Source organism: Cnephaeus nilssonii, assembly GCF_951640355.1.
Source record: "Cnephaeus nilssonii genome assembly, chromosome: 1".
Lineage (NCBI taxonomy): Eukaryota > Metazoa > Chordata > Mammalia > Chiroptera > Vespertilionidae > Cnephaeus > Cnephaeus nilssonii.
Window position 1 is genome coordinate 40,219,539 of NC_137072.1, and position 21,146 is coordinate 40,240,684.

The following is a 21,146-nucleotide window of genomic DNA, read 5'->3' on the forward strand; positions in this document are numbered from 1 at the left end:
GTTATAATGAAATGATTTACTTATTTTGCCTTTTCCTAAAAAATGCATTCTCTGTGCCATTAAGATAAGCAGCCTAGATTATGCCAGAGTTAATTGGCAGAGGGAGAAGGGGTAAACAAATGATTTTAAATCATTTCTCTGTAAATCTTTAGCATTTAAAAAAGTATTTCTAAAAATTATGTCTTTAAGCAGATGAAAAAATTCGGTACCAAAAGTAGGCAAAGTAAGTGGCTGCTATTGACTGAGTGTACCTCATGTGGCCTAGGAAGTGTTTCCCACACTGTCAGTGGAGCTCAGTCAGACGTCAGACAGACGTGGTTCATGTCAGAGTGCTCTTATATGGGCCCCCTCGTCCAAGCCACACCCTCATCTGTGGTTCAGACGCCTCCTTTCGTCACCTGCCCCTTGCAGGCTCTGTTCCCCTGGCGTGTGGTGACAGTCACTGCACTTACAGAGACAGTGACTTGACACACGTTGGCGGCGGTCTTGCTCTGAGCTGACCGGAGTGCACATTTGCATTAGCTTCGCACCCCCTGACCACAACCCTGGCGTCATCACACTTCTGAGCTCTGGTCTATTGTTTCCCAAGTGGCTGGTGGGAAAAGTCCGAATGGGGACAGGGCAGTGGATGCAATGACCACAACTCCTTGGGAGCCATCCCATGTGTGGCACCCTTAGCCGGGATCTTTTCACTAACTTGCTTCACTGGCTGAGGACTCTCCAGATGGTCCCTCTGGGGAATAGTTGGTGACGTGTGACCCCTTTCATGCTGCTCCTGCATAAAACAAGCAGGGGCCATAAAATGTACAGGATACAGACTGAAAAGGTACAATTTTAGTATGCTAAGGAGAATTAGGATTATAACAGTCAAACTAAAAATAGGCCCTGGTCACATCTTATTTTACATTTGTTCCCTTGCCTTGATCATGTGCCTCAGCCTTCCCAAGACAGTCGTCGTCATATTATTATGCAGGTGATGCGTGTTGGAACCACTGAATGCTGGCGATGCTATGAAAGAGTAATCTTTATAATTAGCTATTGCTCTTCGACTCTGTGTGGAGGTTCATTTAGGTGACGGGGACTGAATTTCAGTGACAAATATCTTTAGGAGGGAAATGAACGCTAGGCTCTCATTTAGAATCATTGTCCTTGTTTCTTACATGTTTATATTTAAGTTATTTTCAAGCACCTTTGATGAAAACAGCATTCACAATTGATTTTTATCGACATACACCTCTCCAGGCTGCTTTCCATAACGTGAATTTAGGTTAAAATTCCCCATTCCTGGTGTTTCACATATTGTCCGCTGAAAGGTTTAGGGCAGATTCTTGTCTTGGGAATCAAGCATTTAAACTCACAAAGTACTTTGCGCTAAGGGCTTATTACTTTCTTCCCTGAAACACATAGAAGAATTGAAGGGAATTTTCCACATAAAGAGGGCAGACACCAGGCCATTAAGGAAACATAGTTTTGATTCATTGCTTTCATACCATTTTGAGTGGCGACCAGGAAGCCTTGTCATTCATTGCTCCTCAAGGATTTTGATGTGAGGACTAAATTGACACTTTCTTAAATATCACCATAAAGTCTCATGTTGGAAGTATTGCAATCTCACATTTTGTTTACTGCCCATAGGATAATTTAAAAACAAAACAAAACACTATTTGGCTGCTATGTTGTCTTATTTTGTTGCAAAGAAAGGCCTGTCAGGGAATAATTACTCCTCGTTAAAGCGAGTCTGCAGAGGGACATTTTCTTCCACGCAGTTGTGTGAGCGTTTATGTCCTAGTGTCCTGTGCTTGCCTATCTTCCCGGGATGGCCTATTCTATGCTGATGGTGAACTTCCCGTAAAGAGCCAGGAGCAGCTGGTTGCTTGCTTTTTGTGCTCTTAATTAGAAAATGACACTCAGTTAATGTCTGTGGTCATCGGTGAAGATAAAACTGCTAATGCATTTCCATTGTTCATGACTTGTAGGACTTTTGGCCTTTTCTGGAATATGTATTACTCCATGATTATTTTCTGTAAAAAAAAAAAGTATGTAAATCAAGTTGATTGGTTAGGGGAAAGCTGCTCAGGCAGCCAGACGGCTGTGTGGAGACGGCCGTGTGCATCAGTCTAGCTTCTCGGGGTGCTTGGGTTTCTTTCAGAGCAGATGGCCAGGCCTGATGGGTTGGTGCCCATGGTTACAGCCACTTGATGCCACTCCTCTTATAAGAATGCCTCTCGCTTACACAGCAGGGAGCATATTGGAAGGTTGTGGGGTACACAGAGTCAATGGGCACTTCAGGTGTCCCCCTGGAAAGTGGGCAGAATGCCCAGGTGCTCTGGAGAGTTGGCAGCAAGAACCTGGACGTGATCTAGGGAGCAGTCAGCTGGCACCCAGGCTTCCAGGGCAATGTGCCCCTCAGATGTGCTGCCAAGGCTGCATCTGACTGCCAGGCCTGGCCCCTGTCAACATCCCCCTCGGGAAGGCTGCCTGCCAGGGGGACGTGAGGTCAGGCCAGAGAATAAGTGCTGTTCATTGTAGGATGGTTGAGGAATTTTAAGAACATGAGGTGGAGAACGTGAAGAAATAAGGGCAGGAGACATGCCTGTCTTCATACCTGTCTTCTTCATGGGTGTCTACATGAGTGTCAGCCAGGCGGTGGCAGGAAACCGCATTGTTCCCTAGGAGTCTTCCTGGCTTCCCGAGTAGTCCATATTGTTCCCCAGGTGTTGAATCTGCTTTCTTCTTTCTAAACCTGTTCTCAGCCAGGTCAATGTTTTGTATTTCCTTTTTCCTCTGAAGACTTGTTGTAGAACAAAAAATATTGGAGAAATATGGATCCATGGTGCCTAACTTCTTCAGTAGAATCCCCCGCCCCCCCCCCAAAAAGGGGGCAAATTTCAAAAGGAACACCAGCAAAGTATTTTTTTTGCTCCAAGTATCTCCTAGATTGCTATCTGGTTCTGTTTCAGTCTGTAAATAGAGATGATAGTCAATTTGTGGCCTACCTACAAGGTATTATTTCAATACCTTAATGCTTTAGCAATGAATAGGTAATAATTATATAAAACATGTACATTTTAATATGTAATTAAAACAATAATTCCAAATAATAATAAAGATGTATCCCTTTTCCCCATTTTCTATTTTGAAACGTCCAACCTAGTATTTAGAAAGCTAGGAGAAAGCCCTGAGAAAGGACACCCCAAGGGCAGTTCTATGCCATGTAATCCCACGCGACACTGGAACATGACAGTTTCTGCCAGGGGCACCGCAACCAGTGGTCCAGAATAAGAAAAAGTTAATGCAAGCCACAGACTTGAAGTGGAATTTTCAAGAATGTTTTTGATCTCTCAAAAAGTCAGACTTGGAGACTTATAATCGTACTTTTTAAAATACAGGAAGATAAAATATATTGTTCGTAATTTTATCTAAAACTTTTGATAAAAGTTGAAAACTTCTCTAACCTCAAAACAGTTTGGAGACGATAATCCTATAAATGAAAATATGACTCAATTAAGTAGCATTGATGAGCAAAGTAACTGTTACCCTGTTTAAATGAAGTTCTCCTGTCTGCTTGCATTTAAGGGTGAGTTCTGCTTTGTTTTGTGTTTGAATTGTGCACAGAAGTACTTAGTGGAGACGGGAGCTGCACCGAGAGCAGACAGCTGGGGAAGTAGCCCCATCCCTGACTGCAGGCTGGCCGTTCCCAGCCAGTTCCACCCAGAGCTTGTTCTTGGAAGTGGAAGAGTAGCCAGGGCAAATGGAAGCACAATTGCAAACAATTTGTATGGTATGATCCCTTTTCTGGCTGAAGAAAAAACTTAAGTATTTCTAAATGGTATATTTAGTAAGAAAAAAAATCTAAAAGCTACATACTCAACTGGACAGGTGAGAACAGGATGCAGGGCTAATGTTCTTTTTCTGTTTTATTCAGCTCTTTTTTCTTAAAAGGCATGAATTGCTCTCATCAGAGAAAATGGAGGAAATTACATGAAATTAGCTCAAAAGTTGGGGATATGCTGTTTTTGACTTGTGTCTTTCCCTGACCTTAGCTCTCTGTTGCATTTTGAAAGTCTCTGTCACACTAAACATTGAATATGGTTATATCCATGGATTTGACTGGATTTCTCCTGAAATTTGTGTTGTAGGAGTGTTCACTGAAATACATTTTCTGTTAAAAGAAGGACACAGCCTCAGCTGCTCCCCATCTTTTAAAGGGCACTATTTTGTATTTTCATTGATTTTTTTTTTTAGAGAGGAAGGGAGAGGGATGAAGAGAGAAACATTGATGTGAGAGTGAAACATAGATCACTTGCCTCCTGCATGCACCCTGACTGGGGATCAAACCCGCAACCTTTGGGTGCATGGGACGATGCTCAACCAACTGAGCCACACCAGGCAGGCCTAAAGGGCACTTTTATCAGCACTCGTAATTAGCGGCTGTCCTGCCACAGTGGAAAAGGCTGTGGAAGGAAACAAGTCCATGTTTGTGCGTTTGGGGCTAGTTGACATTTGTTCATAAGAAGGACTCTCCAGACAGGAACAGCAGGGCAGCTCCTGTAAGACGCGCCCTGAGCTCAGAAGGGAGGACCAGGCTGCTAAAGGCAGAAAGGAGGACCCTCCCCTCAAGTAGATGGATGGTCCTGCTGCTTTTCAGTGGTTTGTTTGGAGCTCGGATGTATTTCCCAGGGAAGCAGGCACTTAGGTGCCATGGAAAGAACTCCTGGTCTCCAGATGCATGGCCCCCTCCTGTCCTCTGTGTCCCGGAGCCTGGCCCAGCAAGTCATGGGTCCGGTGGCCTGGACTGTGTCCGGCCCTCCACTTGCTTTGCTTTGCCACTTGCTGGCTTGGTAACTTGGCACAGCCTTAACCTTCGGGCCTCAGAGTTTCATCCTTAAAAGGAGGGGAATAGCAGTGCCTGCACCATAGGGTCACGTGAGCATCGATAGTGTCAGAATACAGAGCCCTGAGGTATGCCTGGCGCACAGTGAGAATTCAGCAGGCATTAACCGTGTTATCAATGCTAGTAGTATTTCTGTGGGAATATTACGTATATAATACATGTATTTGTGTACACGTGTATACGCCCAGGTGTGTGTATTGTTCTGTAATGCTCTGTGATACAGCAATGCTCTAATAGATAAATACTGTTGTTGGAGGAGAAGGAACGTGCAGTTACCCGAGACTTAGCTCCTTTGCTCTCCACATGTTCCTCGGATGGGAACTCCTAAATCAGAGGTTGCCCATGTAAGATGAGAGGAGGAGGATTTTTGTTTTCCTGCTGGCAGAGGGCTCAGTGAACGGCGGTGTCATTGGCATTTGCAGATGTGGCTGCAGTTACTGGATTAGTCCTGGGATGGAAATCTTGACAACTGCCTGTTGTTCCCTTGACTGTTTATGTGCCCTTAATGCATGTTTGAGCCCGGCCAGGTGTTTGCTGTCAGTAGCAGCACACTGGAGATGTGTTCATTGAGATTGAGAGCAGCTGTCATTCAGGTGTTCCACAACCGCAAGTAACAGAGGCAGATCTAATATTTTAGAGGCTGGAAGTGGCGTGACAAGTAAACAGGGATGCAGACTGTCTGATTGAAGTCGTTCACCCTCGAGCACGTTGCTTCTGAGGCACATGCTAAGGCTGGCGTGCCCCTCCTCTTCCAGCGTCTTTAATTCTGCTCTTTGTCCCTTTGCTGTCACTGCAGCGTTGGCCACACATAGCTACACACCCTCTTCCTTCTCTGCGTGTACGGGTCACCTCTGTGCAGTCCTGAAAATCACTGGGATCACCCCCAAGTCACAGCCCTGTGGACACGGAGCTGTGCAGTTGGACTCACAGTTCCATCCTGGGGCCGAACCTGGAAGGTGACAGATTGTAGCCATGATTTAATTTATTGTTTTTGATTATGAAAGTCACTGAAATTCCTAGGAATTCTACTTATTGGGATTATTTTTTTCACTTTCTCACCCAGTTTATCTGCTTGGATGTTTCATTTCCTAGGAAGGTGTTAATGGAAATAAAAAGTTTACTTGGTTAATTGAAACAACAATTAACCAAGGAATGGTACTTTACTCATCAAATTGGGGATAGTTTTAAGGTTGAATAGCAGTTTTGTCACAAGGGTGCAGAGATGGATGCTGCTGACAGGCAGCTGAGCACAGATGAGAGACCGGCCCGAGCTTGCTGCCCAGGTCTGCCCCTCACTTGTTGCCGTACACACCTCTCCTCACCGCCCCTCCTGCCTGTAACTGGGGGCTAGCCGTGCCTGTCCACTGAGTCACCACAGAATAGACTGGTTAGCATACCTAAGATGCTGAGAACAGCATACTGCAGGCAGCCAGCGCAGTGCACATGTCTAGTGAATGAAAAAGTAATACACACTGTTAGTGTGGGTGCACAGTGATATAGGCTTTTTTGAAAGGTATTCAGGCTTTATTAAAATTTTAAATGCACTTTTTTATTATTCCATTCCCTTCTTAATGATCTGTCTTACAGATCTTTTTGCAGCCATATAAAAATTAAGTGGAATGAAGTAACTGATCATATATTTACATTACTGAATACCATCTAACAATTAAGAGAGGTGAGTTTATTGTGTATGCAGTTCACATATCACACATGATCATCTGTACACATATGCATACTTACATGGAAAGATCTGCAAGGTGGTGCATTTAGTGAAAAAGCAAGTTGCAGAAGAATATACATACTGTGGCCCTGCTTTTCTTTTTATGTAAACGTCTTGTGTGTCCACATATTTTATATGTAAATGCACATTACAGAGACTGGAACTTCACGTTGAGGTGTTGGTGGTGGCTGCCTGCGGGCAGGGGAGGGTCAGCAGGAACTTGCGCCTTTTGCCATGTGTTCTTGCGCAATGTTGGACCTGCTCAGACACGGGTGCGCTCATGTCATTTGTTTTAAAATTTCATGGAAAGAAAACTTCACAGTGAACAAAGAGGTGCTCAGTCTTCTAAGCCAGAGGCCAGGACAGTGCCAGGAAAGGACATGGGATAGAGTCCAGGTCTGGGCCCGGGTCTGGATCTCACCAAGCCTACCACTCAGCAACTAGGTCACCGGGTGGTGGGGGGGAGAAGAGTGGTGCCCCGTAGGTTTGTGAATTAAGGGAGTCACCATGTGTGAGGGCTCAGGACAACTTAGAAACACAAGCATCAACCAAGCAAGACTGTGTCATCTTGCAGGAGGTGCTGTAGCCTCCAGGTCTTGCAGAAACGTCTGGGGGATGGTACCAGGACTCTGTCATCTGTGGCAAGGTGGAGTGATGAGGCCAAGCACTGAGTATAGGAATTCACGTGCTTCTGTCCTGCCTTCTTGCAAATCTGCCAAGAAATGAATCAGGGTCTAGTTGTCTCTGACTAGCAGGGACTCTGTTAAATATGAATTCACTAGAGGCCTGGTGCATGAATTCATGCACGGGTGGGGTCCAGCCAGCCTGCCTGGATCGGCCAATTGGGCCCAGCTGGCCAGGGGGCGGGGCCGCAGGTAATTGGTGGGCTGGCCCACCCCCAATTGGGGTGGGAGGGGCTGATTGGGGGTGGGGCCAGTCAGGGGGAAGGGCCGAAGGCAATTGGCTGGCCTGCCCCGCCCCTGATGGGGGGAGGGGAGGAGGGAAGGATCGGGAGAGGGGGGCAAGGCAGGCTGGTGGGAGGGGCTGCGGGTGGTTGGCTGGCCTGCCCTACTCCCTGGTCTAACTCCTGGTCGAGGGGACAATTTGCATATTAGCCTTTTATTATATAGGATGGTGATAGGGGTTGAAGTACTGTAAGATTAGTGTCATTGGTTGACATTTTAAGTGAGGATTCTCATTCTTTTGTAATTATCATTTTATAGACGTAATTGAACATTTCCTTTAACAAATGCAGCTCCAATTTAAGGTGTTTAGTACATTTTAGGTTCCTCTCTTGTATTTCAAACTTCTGATGTGTCAGGGTCTTTGAAAAAGGAAAAGCCAAGGAAACAATATAGATCCCATGTAGTTTCTTATTATTTGGGCAGACTTTTTTTTTTTTAATCCTCATGCAAGGATTTTATTTTATTGATTTTTGGAGAAAGAGAAACATTGATGTGAGAGATAAACATCGATCTGTTGGTTGCCTCCCACACATGCCTCAATGCTGGATTGAACACCCACAACCTGAGTATGTGCCCTGACCAGGAATTGAGCCCACACCTTTTGGTGTACAGGATGATGCTCCAACCAACCGAGCCACTTGGCCAGGGTGTCTCTGCCCTTTTTGATTGCTACAGAAAAATTCTATTTCCAGGGTCTTTTATGCTTCTCTTTTTATTGAGATCCTAGAGGCCTGGAGCACAAAATTCGTGCGGGGGGGAGGAGGAGTGTCCCTCAGCCCAGCCTGCACCTTCTCCAATCTGGGACCCCTCGGGGGATGTCCGACTACCAGTTTAGGCCCGATCCCTGCAACTGCTCACAATCTGGGACTGCTGGCTCCTAACCACTTGCCTGCCTGCCTGCCTGATTGCCCCTAACCACTCTGCCTGCCAGCCTATAGCCCCCTAACCACTCCCCTGCCAGCCTGATTGACGCCTAACTCCTCCCCTGCCAGCATGATTGTCCCCAACTTCCCTCCCCTGCCAGCCCAATCACCCCTAACTGCCTTCCCCTGCAGGGCTAAGGGGACTGGGGGACTCCGGCTGAATGAGACGGGTCTGAGGGGACTGGGGGTCTGAGGCTGGATGAGGCTGGATGCTGTGGGGACTGGGTGAGGCGGGGCTGAGGGGACTAGGGGACTCTAGCTGGATGAGGCGGGGCTGAGGGAACTGGGTGCCACCATCTTGTGGCTGTGGGCACCGTCATCTTGTGAGGGCATGGCAATTAGCATATTCCCTCTTTATTGGCTGTGGGCGCCGCCATTTGTGAGGATGTGATGGTCAATTAGCATATTCCCTCTGTATTAGATAGGATAATTGACATATAACATATACTTCTTTTAAAAATATACTAGTTACTTGATTCAAATGAGATCTCCTTTTGCAAATTTAACTTTCATTTTTCCTCATTCATACTTTTAGGTTCGTGATATTTGGAAGCTAAATAGCAAACTTCTATTTTTATAGTCCAGTCTTTAGATCCTAAACTACATTAAACATTTGTAGATGGAAAATTACAAAAATAATGTGATGTTTATGGAAGAATCTTTAGTTTTCAGGGATAAAGTTCATGATCTTGGAAAGATTTCATTTGTTTGCTAGTTCAGTCAGACACTAATTGCTAGACACTACTGCAGGGGTGGGGAACAGCAGTGACCAGGAGGTGCAGACTGGAGGAGGCAACACAAGAGAGTCAGAGGACACCCTCTGGGGAGCTGGGAGCAGGTGCATATTTAAGCCACCACAAAAGACAGGGAGGGGGAAAGTCGTGAAGACATCTGCAGGAACTTCCAGGAAGAGGCCAGGAGGAGTGCAGAAGCCCCCAGGTGGGGCGGGGTGGGCTGGGCCCTGGAGGAGAGTGAGAGTGGAGATGAGGCCAGGAGGGGTGGGGGCAACCATGAAGCCCAGGGCCCTGGGCAAGATGGACCGTGGATGCAGAGAAACCGTACTTTATCCAAAACCCCATATCCTGTGACCATAAAGCATGACACAGCACGTTTCTCATCCGAACAGTGTGCCTAAGAACCCGCTGTCCAGAATGGCATAGCATCAACCTCATTTCAGATTCTCACACATCGAGTTGCATTTGAGCCTACACCGGGCACACTGAGCTTGGGCTGGATAAGCGGAATCCTCTCATTTACATTCCATGTTATCATCGTGTTCTTAGAATCGTTGCTCTCCCTTTTTAACCATGTCCAAAACTGGAACATGTAATCTTGCAGAGACAGGGTTGGAGAGAGAGAACTGAACTTGTCAGTCTGTGGTGGGTGTATATGGGAGGGGCAGATGCGAATGCCGTGGTGTCTCACGCTTCCGAGGTCCTTTTAAAATTGTCTGGAAACCCAGAAGTAGAATTAATGGACACTAACATGTCAATAACAGGACCCTTACAAACTACGAACCCTGGAAATGTGGCAGCCAGGCCTGCGTTAAGGAGTCCTGCGGGGCCCAGAGTGGCTGCCTGTGGTGTGCATGGATCCTCGTGTGCTTGTGATGACATCATTGCCTCTGTGTATTCAGACCAAACTGCTCTTACAGGCCCACGGATGACAGCAACCAGCCCCCTGGCCGGGGCGTCCTCTCCATGCACGGGCTGACATATGGGGTCATCCGGGTGGACTCGGAAGAAAAGCTGTCTGTACTCACCGTGCAGGACGTCGGCCTCGTGATGCCCGGAGGTGAGAGGGGGCCCCGGGCCACAGACACTACAGGAGTCTAGTCAGGGTCCCAGATGTGGGCGGTGGAGGGATCAGTCGGCATCCCCGGCCCCTCTGGCAGGAGTGCTCACAACGATGCTTAATTCCAGTCTCCTCACATGTTTGTTAAGCTTCACAGTTGGTGGTAATGCTGCTCCTCCTGGAAACCCAAAATGTTCAAGAAGCTGACAAAAGGCTTCTATGCCGCCTTGTGCACTGGAACTGGGGTTCCCTTCCCCTGGGGGGGAGGGGCTGCTCTGTACCCCCACGGCCCTGGTGGCTTCTCCGAGGGTCAGGCTCTCACGGGTCACCCCGTCCGACGCACTGCAGAACTGGGTGCTAGCTAGGTTTGTAGCAGCTGCATGAAGACTGAGGGATGGGGGTCTGGTTATTTAGTGAAACTTGTTTTAGCAGTAGAGCCCCTTTGAAAAGCCACAGAAACCATTTCCACAAATGAGCAGAGAGGCACCGGGTTGAAGGGCCCACCGGCCCTGCACTTGGGCTGCTCCTGTGACTCTCTGGGGCTCCAGGAAGCACAGGGAGACTGGCTGCCCGCAGGAGAGGGGAGCCCACCCTCTGATTTGCAGAACACCCTCACCTGGTCCTGCTTCTCACCTGCGTCCCCTCTCTCGGGACCCTCGTGGGCACTTAGGCCCTCGCAGTGGAGCGGGCTCCTTTTTCAGATGCAGGTCCCCCCTGCGTTTGGACCTTCTCCTCACGAGCCCTCCGCACACGGGAGTGCAGTCTCACCTCGTAGGGGGACAGTCACATCCAGGGACAACATGGCCCCTCACACACATGCGTGCACAGCACTGGAAATGCGGACATAGCTTCCTCACAACCAGCACGCGCCACAAGCCGGAGGCGCACGCACCCCTGCACTGTCGGTGTGAGGCCTGTGTGGACCCTCGCGGGAGCACCCCGAGGGCCCCTCTGCACGGGGCTGTGAGCCGGCCGGGCTTCCTGGAGGTCCTTGCCTGAACATAAAGTCTCCTTCTCCTGGGGCCCTGGTGTCACAGAAACCTTGTTACACCCTCCAACCGTCCACATGCTGTATGTCTCAGGCCCGCTGCACACTTCCAGCCTTAGCCAGGCCTCCTGGCTCCTTTCTTCCTTTAAAAATAGTATTTTTGAAATATAGATCCCCGTGGTTTAGCTTCAAAAGATTCAGGTTGTACGATGATAAAACTTCCTTTCCAACAATAATGCTTCCTTTCAGAAATACTCTGGGGCTGTGGGGACACCCCCCCACCCCGCCACACACACACACACACACACACACACACACTCTCTCTCTCTCTCTCTCTCTCTCTCTCTCTCTCTCTCTCTCTCTCTCTCTCATGGACACACATATTTATTTATTTCTGTTTTTTTTTTTTTTTCTATTTCACGTAAAGAGAGAACATTGTGGGTTTTTCCTCTGTTTGGTGTCACCTGGTTTATGGCGCCCTGTCTTGTATCTTAGAGCTCCTTTGTCAGTACGTGAGGAGCTCTCCTTCCTTCCCAGGCGGGCAGGGTACGGTGTTGGAATACATGTAATTTATTCAGTCATCCCCCACCCCCGGTGATTGTCTCTCTTGTGCTGCTGAACTGTGTGCCCTGGAGGACTCGTCGGTGCTTCATCTGCGCAGATGTGGGGATGGTCAAATGGGAAAGTCCTAGAAACTGGATTTGTTCCCAGGGCAGATGCCCACATAACTGATAATATTGGGTCCTTTGGGAAAGCCGTGAAGATTGGCATTCTACCACTCGGGAGGAGTGGGGAGGGTGGGGAGAGGTGGGGATGGGATGTCCCTCTCTCTCCACTCCCTCCTCCCTATTACGTTATCACACGTTTTTTGTCTGATGGGTGAAGAATCTTGGGTATAATTTTATTCTGAAAATTTTTCCCCATGAGTGAGCTGAATGTCTCCTGCATTTTATTGATTCCGTTTCTTAGATGTGACACTTCTGTCACCTTAACTCCAGTACAGGGTGGCGGGGTCAGCCCAGCCATCCTGACACGCGCCCACCTCGCTGAGCCGCCAGCTCCCTAATCAGACCCACAGTCTGTGGTGGCCAATCATGGTGTGAGTGTCATGGCAGCGCCGGGCATGCATGCCACAGACGAGAAAACTAGCGTCACTGAATTTCGTGCTGAAATGGTCAGTTTGGAAGTTCTCAACCAACATTCTGTGAAGGGCCCGGCTTGACAGGGAATCTGAGATCAAAGATTGTTTTGTGCTCCTCAGCTGGTGAAGCCGAGGCTGCGTCCTGGAGGCTGCGTGCGTTTTGCTGGTGGTGTCGCTGTGGCTTATCTGAGTCTCGTCCTCATGTCTGTGCAGAAAGGGCTGCTCCCCTTTCATACGATTTACACGTTAAAATTAAAGCAATTGGAATGATCTACTGATGCCACAGTTGTGAAACTCGACATTTTGCTGCAACATGAAAAGTCATGACTCACTTTAGGGAAAACGACCAGCTGGCTCATCACCTCCCTGTCATGTCAAAGTTGCAACTTTATCCCTATTTATTGTGTTTCCATTCGTATTCATCTCTCTGTCTCCATGTATCTCTCTCTGTAACTCTCTCACTGCCCCTCTCTCCCTCTGATGTTTCCTGCACTCCCTGTTCTGCATCCAGCCATCATGTGCTCCGTGAAGCCAGACGGGATCCCGCAGCTGTGCAGGACAGACGAGATCGGGGAGCTCTGTGTGTGCGCGATTGCTACGGGCACGTCCTACTATGGCCTCTCGGGCATGACCAAGAACACCTTCGAGGTAGGTCTGGGAGCGCCATTGCCAGGTGCACAGATGTGAAAGATAAGTTGGTAATTTAAAAAAACAAACATTTTTATAGTCATTAAAATGGTTGCACTTTCTCCTGCCAGTGTCAAAAAAGGGCAAATACAGTTTCTTAAAAATGGGCCTTTTTAATATATTACTGTTCTCACCTTTGCCTGTTTAATAAGAGCACCAGGGACAGTGGGTGGGTGGAGGGACAAGAGCATATGGTCACAGCCTCGCTGGCGGGGGAGTTAAGGTCCCCCTTCATGGCCTGCCAGCCCAGGCCACACTTGGCCAGGTGTGAACAAGTGTGCACGCTAAATAACTATCTCCGCAGCATGAGCAGGCAGGCGTATGTCGGGTGTGTGTGTGTGGGTGTGGTGAGTGAATTATGCTGTGTGTGCACGTGTGTGGGGTGTGCAGCGTATGCAAGGGTGGTGTGTGCACACAGGTGATGTGTGTGTTGTGTGCACACATATGTGTAGCGTTAGCACAGGCACACACACACGTTGGCCTTGTGAGTGAGAGGGTGGGGCACTCAGCAGTGGGGAGCTCAGCTGCACCTCCGTGTCCTCAGAGTTTCTGCCATTGCCCAGTGATGCCGACCAGGAGGAGCACACCTCTGATGAGGTGGTCAGGGGAAAGCCTGAGTTGTTTGGGGATGAGTTTCTTAACGTTTAGAACTGTGGTTGTCGAATGAATGCAGATTCACAGTTTCAAGACACATCTGAATAAAATCCCCATCTCCTTTTCTGTGCAATTCACCTGCCAGGTTTGTCGACAGGTGTAGAATCTGAACACATGATTTACTTCCTTTATATTTTTTAAGTGTAGTTCCAATAAGGAAAACTATTTTAATGAATTGGGAACATTTCACAACTAAAAGATGTTATTTAAAATGCCCATTGATTCTTCGTTTTTAAAAATATATGTTTTTATTGATTTCAGAGAGGAATAAAGAGAGAGAGAGAAACATCAATGATGAGAGAGACTCATTGATAGGCTGCCTCCTGCACACCACACACTGGGGATCGAGCCCACAACTGGGCATGTGCCCTGACTGGAAATCAAACCGTGACCTCCTGGTTCATGGGTCTACGCTCCAACCCTGAGCCACACCCGCGGGCCCCATTTATCACTTTTATGCTATGACTTTATAAGCAGAATTAGTTAGTGTTTATTAGACTATTGTTCATGACCTCTACATATCACCTCTTAAGAGGCTCAGAAGCCGTGGTAAGAAACCTGCCTAGGGCCCTGCATGTGGACCAGCAGGACCAAATTGTAGGGTGCTGGGTGGGCAGGGGAGGGGCCCTCCAGGTTTGTGGTGTCTGCTGGCAGCAGCTGCCAGGCCTGGCTTTCCCAGCCAGGGCCCAGGTTAGGAGACACAGCTGAAGAGAAGCAGACCCACGGGCTCCGAGGAGGAGGGAGGAAGCAGGCATGGCTGGGCACTCACAGCGCATGCTTCCCCAGGTATTCCCTGTGACAAGCTCGGGGGCCCCGGTCAGCGAGTATCCCTTCGTGAGGACAGGCCTGCTGGGCTTCGTCGGTCCCGGGGGACTCGTCTTTGTGGTGGGCAAGATGGATGGGCTCATGGTGGTCAGTGGGCGCAGACACAACGCCGATGACATCGTAGCCACAGCCCTGGCCGTGGAGCCCATGAAGTTTGTCTACAGGGGAAGGTGAGTACACCTTCTGTGCAGTGAGTACAGTTACACTTTTTATATAAAATTGCATAAATTCCTTAAACTGATGAGACTCAGTGTACTCTTATGTAAAAGGAAGCAACTGGACTCAGTGACCTTTGAGATGCCATCGAGTTCTGAAATGTCCAGTTTTATAGAAATTTTCTGAGCCCCATAAATATATTTTCATTAACTTCTCCAAGTTAAATAAAAATATCCATTTGAGAAACGTTATTTTTAGTAAAAAAAAAAACCTATTCAGAGAGTCAGATATTCATCTTGGTGCAGGTCCTTCCAAAAGACCCAGTGATGATAGGTGAGTGATCAGTTTACACAGAACACTGACTCCCACGACTCCCCTCCCCCTGACTGTGCCCCTGCCTCGCTGGGCCCAGGGTCAGTATTGGTGACTACAGCCCTGTGTTTTGCTAATTTGAAGAAAGTCATTAACTGCGTTAGAACTTTCAGTGCTGCAAGCTAAGGGAATCGGAGAAATAGATACTGGATGAGGCATCGCCACTTTTGGATTATTGTTAAACCTCTGTGAAAAGTGGCGCTGGTGTTCACATCACAACTCTCCCATGCTTACGGGGGAGACTGCATACCTAGTAGAAAACTTACTTCACAAACTCAAAATTTCTACTCATTTGGAGACTATTGCTTCACAGGTGCAAACACAAGCTGTGAATTGAATGGTTTTCTAAACTTCAGCAGTTCGATAAATGCACCGAACTCCTTCTGCCGGTGCTGAGAGGCTTGTCACCAAACCTGAGGAATGGCCTTGGGGAATGCAGGCACTTCTAGCTCAAGCTTGGTCAGGCTCCTCCGCCCAGAGCTGCACTCTCGGTAGTAAGTGCCCAGGACTCTGCTCTTGTGATGACTTTTCTGAAGCAGCCCTCGGTGCTAGGACCCCCTCGGCCTCTAGTCAGTGGCTGTCAAGCTCCCAATTGCAGAATGGTCCTCCTGCAGGCATCTCCAGCCTGTGCTCACTGTGCCTCCCCTCTGTCCCTGCAGAATAGCTGTGTTCTCGGTGACCGTGCTGCATGACGAGAGGATAGTGATCGTGGCCGAGCAGCGGCCCGACTCCACGGAGGAGGACAGCTTCCAGTGGATGAGCCGCGTGCTCCAGGTAGCCCTTCTCCTGCCCTCTCCCAGGCTCGGGGCAGCTTTTGTAGAATTTGTTAGGATATGGCCAGCCCTCATCGACTGTGCTTCTGTCCCTGACTGTCACTCCATTTGGTCAGAAATTGCAACAACCCTGACACATTTGTGGGAGAGTAGCTGTTAGACCAAGATTAGTAATCAGGGTTTGCAAAACTGGCTCCTGCTATTCATGTGGGGAGGTGGAGAGTGTATATTTTGGGAGTATATTTTTTTCTCCAGACGTCCTTTCTCAGGGTGTGTGGTATCCCACAGTCCCTCCGTAATGATGCAGCTCGGCAAGGTTAGGCCCAGCAGCCCCTCTCTGACCTCGGCGCCTCCCACGGGCCGCACCACGGCGCTGCACGTGCTTCCTGGGCTGTGGACAGTGTTTTGCACAGTCTGCACGGGTGCCTGATGTCTCTTCACAGTACCTGTTCGAACACGGTCTCCTCTTGTGACTTCCAGGCGATCGACAGCATCCATCAAGTCGGGGTTTATTGCTTGGCCTTGGTTCCTGCAAACACCCTCCCCAAAACCCCGCTCGGTGGGATCCATTTGTCAGAAACAAAGCAGCTTTTCCTGGAGGGCTCGCTTCACCCCTGCAATGTCCTGATGTGCCCCCACACTTGTGTCACAAACCTGCCTAAACCTCGACAAAAGCAGCCAGGTATGCCCAGGGGCTGGGAGGGCTCGTGTGGAGTCTCAGGTGGGCCTCTGCAGCCATGGTGGTGGTGCCACGCCCACTGGGCCTCGTGGACGGAGGCGATTCTCGGCCCTGGAGGAGTGGGCTTGTTCTCCACCAGCGTCTTCTGCAGGCGGGTGGTGGAGTACAGGGCTCTGCTGGGCTGCAGATCCCCTCAGGGCGGGCCAGGGGTGCAGGACATCTGGAGTGAGGGGTGCCCGTGTCCTGGGCCTCCTTCCTGGGGCATCAGACCTCCATCTGTGGTGGCCTCGGGGACGCACAGAATTTCTAGTCACGGTTTCCTCGCACACAAATGAGAATAACGCTTCCTTGCGTGTTTCATGGGTTCGTTTAGGGATCAGAGCAGCTAACATGTGGGACAGCATTTGGAATTCTGTGAAGAATTCTGCAAACCGGTTTGTGACGTTGTCATGAGAGTGAGCGTTTGCCTAGTGCTTCGCGGTGTAGGGGACACATAGTTATTTGTCATCTGACTTGATCCTCCTGGCAGTGGAATGGATCATGCTCTTCAGGGTCGCACAGGTACCAGTGAAAGGGAATTTATCTCAGGATGGTGTCTCGTGAGGAAGCAGATCCACCAGTGTAGTCAGAAGTCCCGGCCTCTGGCTGGGACGTGCAGACAGATGTCAGAGGATGTTGGGGTGATGGAGTGTGTAGCCTGTTTCACATACTAACTCCTTCATCTCGGGGAGCACTAGGAGGGGCGCTCTCCTCTCCTTTCACAAATGAGGAAAATGCCTCACCCACGGCTGTGGGACTAGAGTGCGGTGGAGACAGACCTTGACCTGATGGCCGTTTGCCCACCTGTGGAGTGGCAATCGGGGCAGACTTTACGGCAAGGCAGCCACAAGCCCGTTGGGTCATCGCAAGTCGCACGCCCATGTTAGCTGCAGGGACCATCTAGACCAGGCGTCCTCAAACTACGGCCCGCGGGCCACATGCGGGTGTTTTTGCCGTTTTTTTGTTTGTTTGTTTGTTTTTTTACTTCAAAATAAGATATGTGTAGTGTGCATAGGAATTTGTTCATAGTTTTTTTTAAACTATAGTCCGGCCCTCCAACGGTCCGAGGGACAGTGAACTGGCCCCCTGTTTAAAAAGTTTGAGGACCCCTGATCTAGACTCAAGGTTCATGCCCCAAGAGTAAGATTGGATGAGTTTGATGGGGCAGGTGGTCCCTCGGTTAATGTGAGGAGAGAGGTCTTCCCATGAGGAGAGGGGTCAGGACTTGAGTCCAGGTCTGTGACCTCCCCGGGGTCCCTGCAGCAGATATTTGTGGAGTGGTCAGAATGCAGCTTCCCCCTTTGGGATTTTGGTCTCTCCTAGGGTAAGGGAATTCTCTTACACAGCCTAAAAAGTCAGTTTTCAGGCATCACTACTCTCTTGTTTTTGTCCTACTTCTGTCTTGTTAATTATTTTCTCATATTCTAGATTTCCTTAACTGATATTCCTCCCTATTTTTCCCCCTCACCTTCATTTCTCCTCTCAGTCCCTGGTGTATGTGATTGCTGCAACCAAGCGTAGAGTTGCGCTGACTGAAGTCTTTCTACTTTAAATTCTGTGGGTGCTCTGGCTTCACGTGGGGTGAGCACTGCTCCTCTTTGTCTCCTGTTGTCTCAGGCATGGCCTGCCCTGGGTACGCTCTGTCTGGGCTGGTTGTTTGGGTGTTGAGGGTGTTGGGCTCTCCAGGGTCCTTACGCACTCCAAGGTGACTGGCACGGCTCTGTCCTGCTCACCTTTACTCATCATCAGACACCCTCGACCTGGTGTCCCCAGCATGCTAGTGTGGAGGAGGTGGTGGAGCCCCCAGGTCAGCCGTGTGACAGGAGAATTCAGGACAGATGTCTGTGGACGGGGTCACTTGCAAGTGCATGTGATTCCAGAAGTACAGGCTGCAGCTCACCTGCCAGATGTCAAGAAACCCGAAAGGAGAAACGTGGCCAAGCGGGAAGGCCGCCTTTTCCTCGTGAAGGGGCGGTGGGGGGGGCGGTAAAGGTGACCAGGAGATTTGGGTCTGCTCTAACACTACAGCATGGTAAATAGAGCTTATGGGCACTGATAAATGTAGGGAAAGAATTTTGTATTGATATTTGGTATCCCACCTGTTCTTGTTAAATATTGAGAGGATAGGTAAGTCTGTCTCTTTAAAAAAGCAGTTTTTTAGCAAACACTAAACGGCAGCTGTGAGGTGCCAGTCGCCATTCCTTGCTCAGTTGATGATCTGTGGTGTCCCTTAGACAGGTGACATTTCCCTGAGGCCTCCGTTTCCATGAATTCAGGGAGGGAAATGGACTCTGATTTCCACGGCGCCCTTGGAATAAACATTTATGACCAAACGAGTACTCAGCAGCCAAAGTGCACATATAGTGAGGCCCTTTATGGGTGAGGGTTTTGTTAGATGCTTGAAACAGAGACCCTAAGATGTAAATCATTTGTATACAACGTAATTGTCCTTTAACTGGATGAATTTGTATTTACTCAGCTAACAACACTATTGCTACAACAGTATCTTCATTGAGTACAAAACTGTTAAAAGACCTTTAGCCCATCAGTTAGACTAGCAACAAAATGATAAAAGCAGCATCCAGCTCTAAAGTTCCCTGGATGTATTTTATCAGGACAGCTGGAGGAGACCGGAGGAATGGCCAGGGAGAGAAACGCTATCCTCGCATGCACCTGCCCTGTCCCTGCACAAACCGGCCAGGCAGGATTTCAACAGCACGGAGCTGGAGTTGCTGGCTTGTAGATTTGTAAATCTGTAAGTGGGAGCCTGGGAAGAGAGCAAGTTTGGGTTCATCTCAATCTTACATGTTTGCATTCTGAGGGGTGAGGTAAGGATGTAGGAGTGTTTTACACACACCCCCTCCAGTCAACAAGGGAGAGAGCCTCCATTCTCCGTAAAGGATGAATTTTGCAAATAAAAGCAGCAGGAGAGCTACCTGCCTCCCCTCAACATTAGGAACATAGAAACTCGTAAGTCTGTGGGGAATGAGACGCGTCAAGTCCAAGCTTTGCAGCCAGAGAAGTAAATTCTCAGCGAGGTGAGACTGGACTCGGAGACAGAGAAGCCCTAAATAGGCACCTTGGAATCGTGCTACCCCCGCAGAACAGTGCTTTTCCGACCATAGTTTGGATTCTTCAAAAATCATGGAGAAGCCTTCGGTTTAGGCCAGTTTCCAAGTTGGCTTCTTAGGAGAACTGTCCTGCCCAGTCTCCACAGCCAGGAAGAACGCTGGGCACTTTGCCGCAGGTTCTAAAGCTGGGGGACCGGTGACAGCTTTAGAACAGCAAGGCTGTGGACGAGGCACTTGTCTCTGTCCAGCCACACAGCAGTGCCGTCCTTCCAACACGCACCACACTGCCTGACGTTCTTCTTCATAGTTTCCTTATTGAACATATTGGGGTACATTTCTGTAATGCATCATCTGGGTACTGTATTGTGTGCTCACCACCCAGCGTCAGGTCTCCTTCCATCGCCATTTACCCCCCTTTACCTTCTCCTACCTCTCCCCCCCGCCTTCCCTCTGGGAATCGTCATACTGTTGTCTGTGTCTATGAGGTGTTTGTGTGTTTTGTTTTGCTTAATCCCTTTACCTTTTTCACCAGCCTCCCAACCCCCTTCCCTCTGACAGCTGTCTGTTCTCTGTTTCTATGCATCTCTTTCTATTTTGTTTGTTAGTTTATTTTGTTTGTTAGATTCCACCTATAAGTGACATCATTGGTACTTGTCTTTCTCTGACTAGTTTATTTCACTTAGCATAATACTCTCCAAGTCCATCCACACTGTCGCAAAGGGTAAGATTTCCTTCCTTTTTTACGGATGAGTAGTATTTCATTAAGAGCTAAGAAAATGAATGTAGTTGGTCCCAAACTACCACACATAAAAATGCAAACATGATTTAGCTGAGTATGTAAGTCATGCTCTATGATTACATGGGAACCAGCACCAAGGCTCTTACAAATTGCAGAAATCTGTGTCATAGGCTTTTTCCCACAGTTCAGTCCTGTCTTGTAACGTCCTGACATCTCCCACACAGCTGTGGAAAGGTGACTGTTTCGTGACAGACCAAATTCCGGACAGCCACGCATCTGCAGAGTGTTGTTCAGTGGTTAGAGTGTTCCACTTGGTCAGTCATCTAAAGCAGCGGTCGCCAACCTTTCGGACCTCACGGACCACCGGTTGGCGACCACTGATCTACAGGATAGTAGGTATTCACCCCCTGCATTCCTCATCACTCCAGTGAACGCCAGGATGACTGCTGGAGTGGTTGCCATGGAAACGGTGCATGTTATAGACCATGTTCAGTTTGGTCACACCCCTCAGCCAAAATCTTAAAGCTTGTGTCTTAGCTTCAGACTAACAGCTGTTCATGTGCAATAAATGCTGCAACATTACCCAGATTTCTAAGCCTGTAGTTTGGCCTTCATCAAAAGTTTAGCAAGATTAGGACTCAGTAGTGGCCTTCAACCTGAATTTTATCAAACCAAGGATTAAACGCTAATGCCATCTTTGTTACTTTAAACTCCTTTACCAAACTT

The 21,146-nt window shown here is 48.6% G+C and overlaps 1 protein-coding gene across 4 annotated transcripts in view; it reads left to right on the forward strand.

The window, feature by feature from the left end:
• Window positions 1–21,146, forward strand: part of DIP2C (disco interacting protein 2 homolog C) — a 396,044-nt gene that overhangs the window by 305,289 nt on the left and 69,609 nt on the right. For all 4 annotated transcript variants that reach the window (XM_079759400.1, XM_079759402.1, XM_079759401.1 and 1 more), the window contains 5 exons: window positions 10,157–10,296; window positions 12,937–13,073; window positions 14,553–14,761; window positions 15,779–15,893; window positions 16,373–16,574. In XM_079759400.1, coding sequence (XP_079615526.1) covers window positions 10,157–10,296; window positions 12,937–13,073; window positions 14,553–14,761; window positions 15,779–15,893; window positions 16,373–16,574 — 803 coding nt within the window. The remainder of the gene's footprint in view (window positions 1–10,156; window positions 10,297–12,936; window positions 13,074–14,552; window positions 14,762–15,778; window positions 15,894–16,372; window positions 16,575–21,146) is intronic.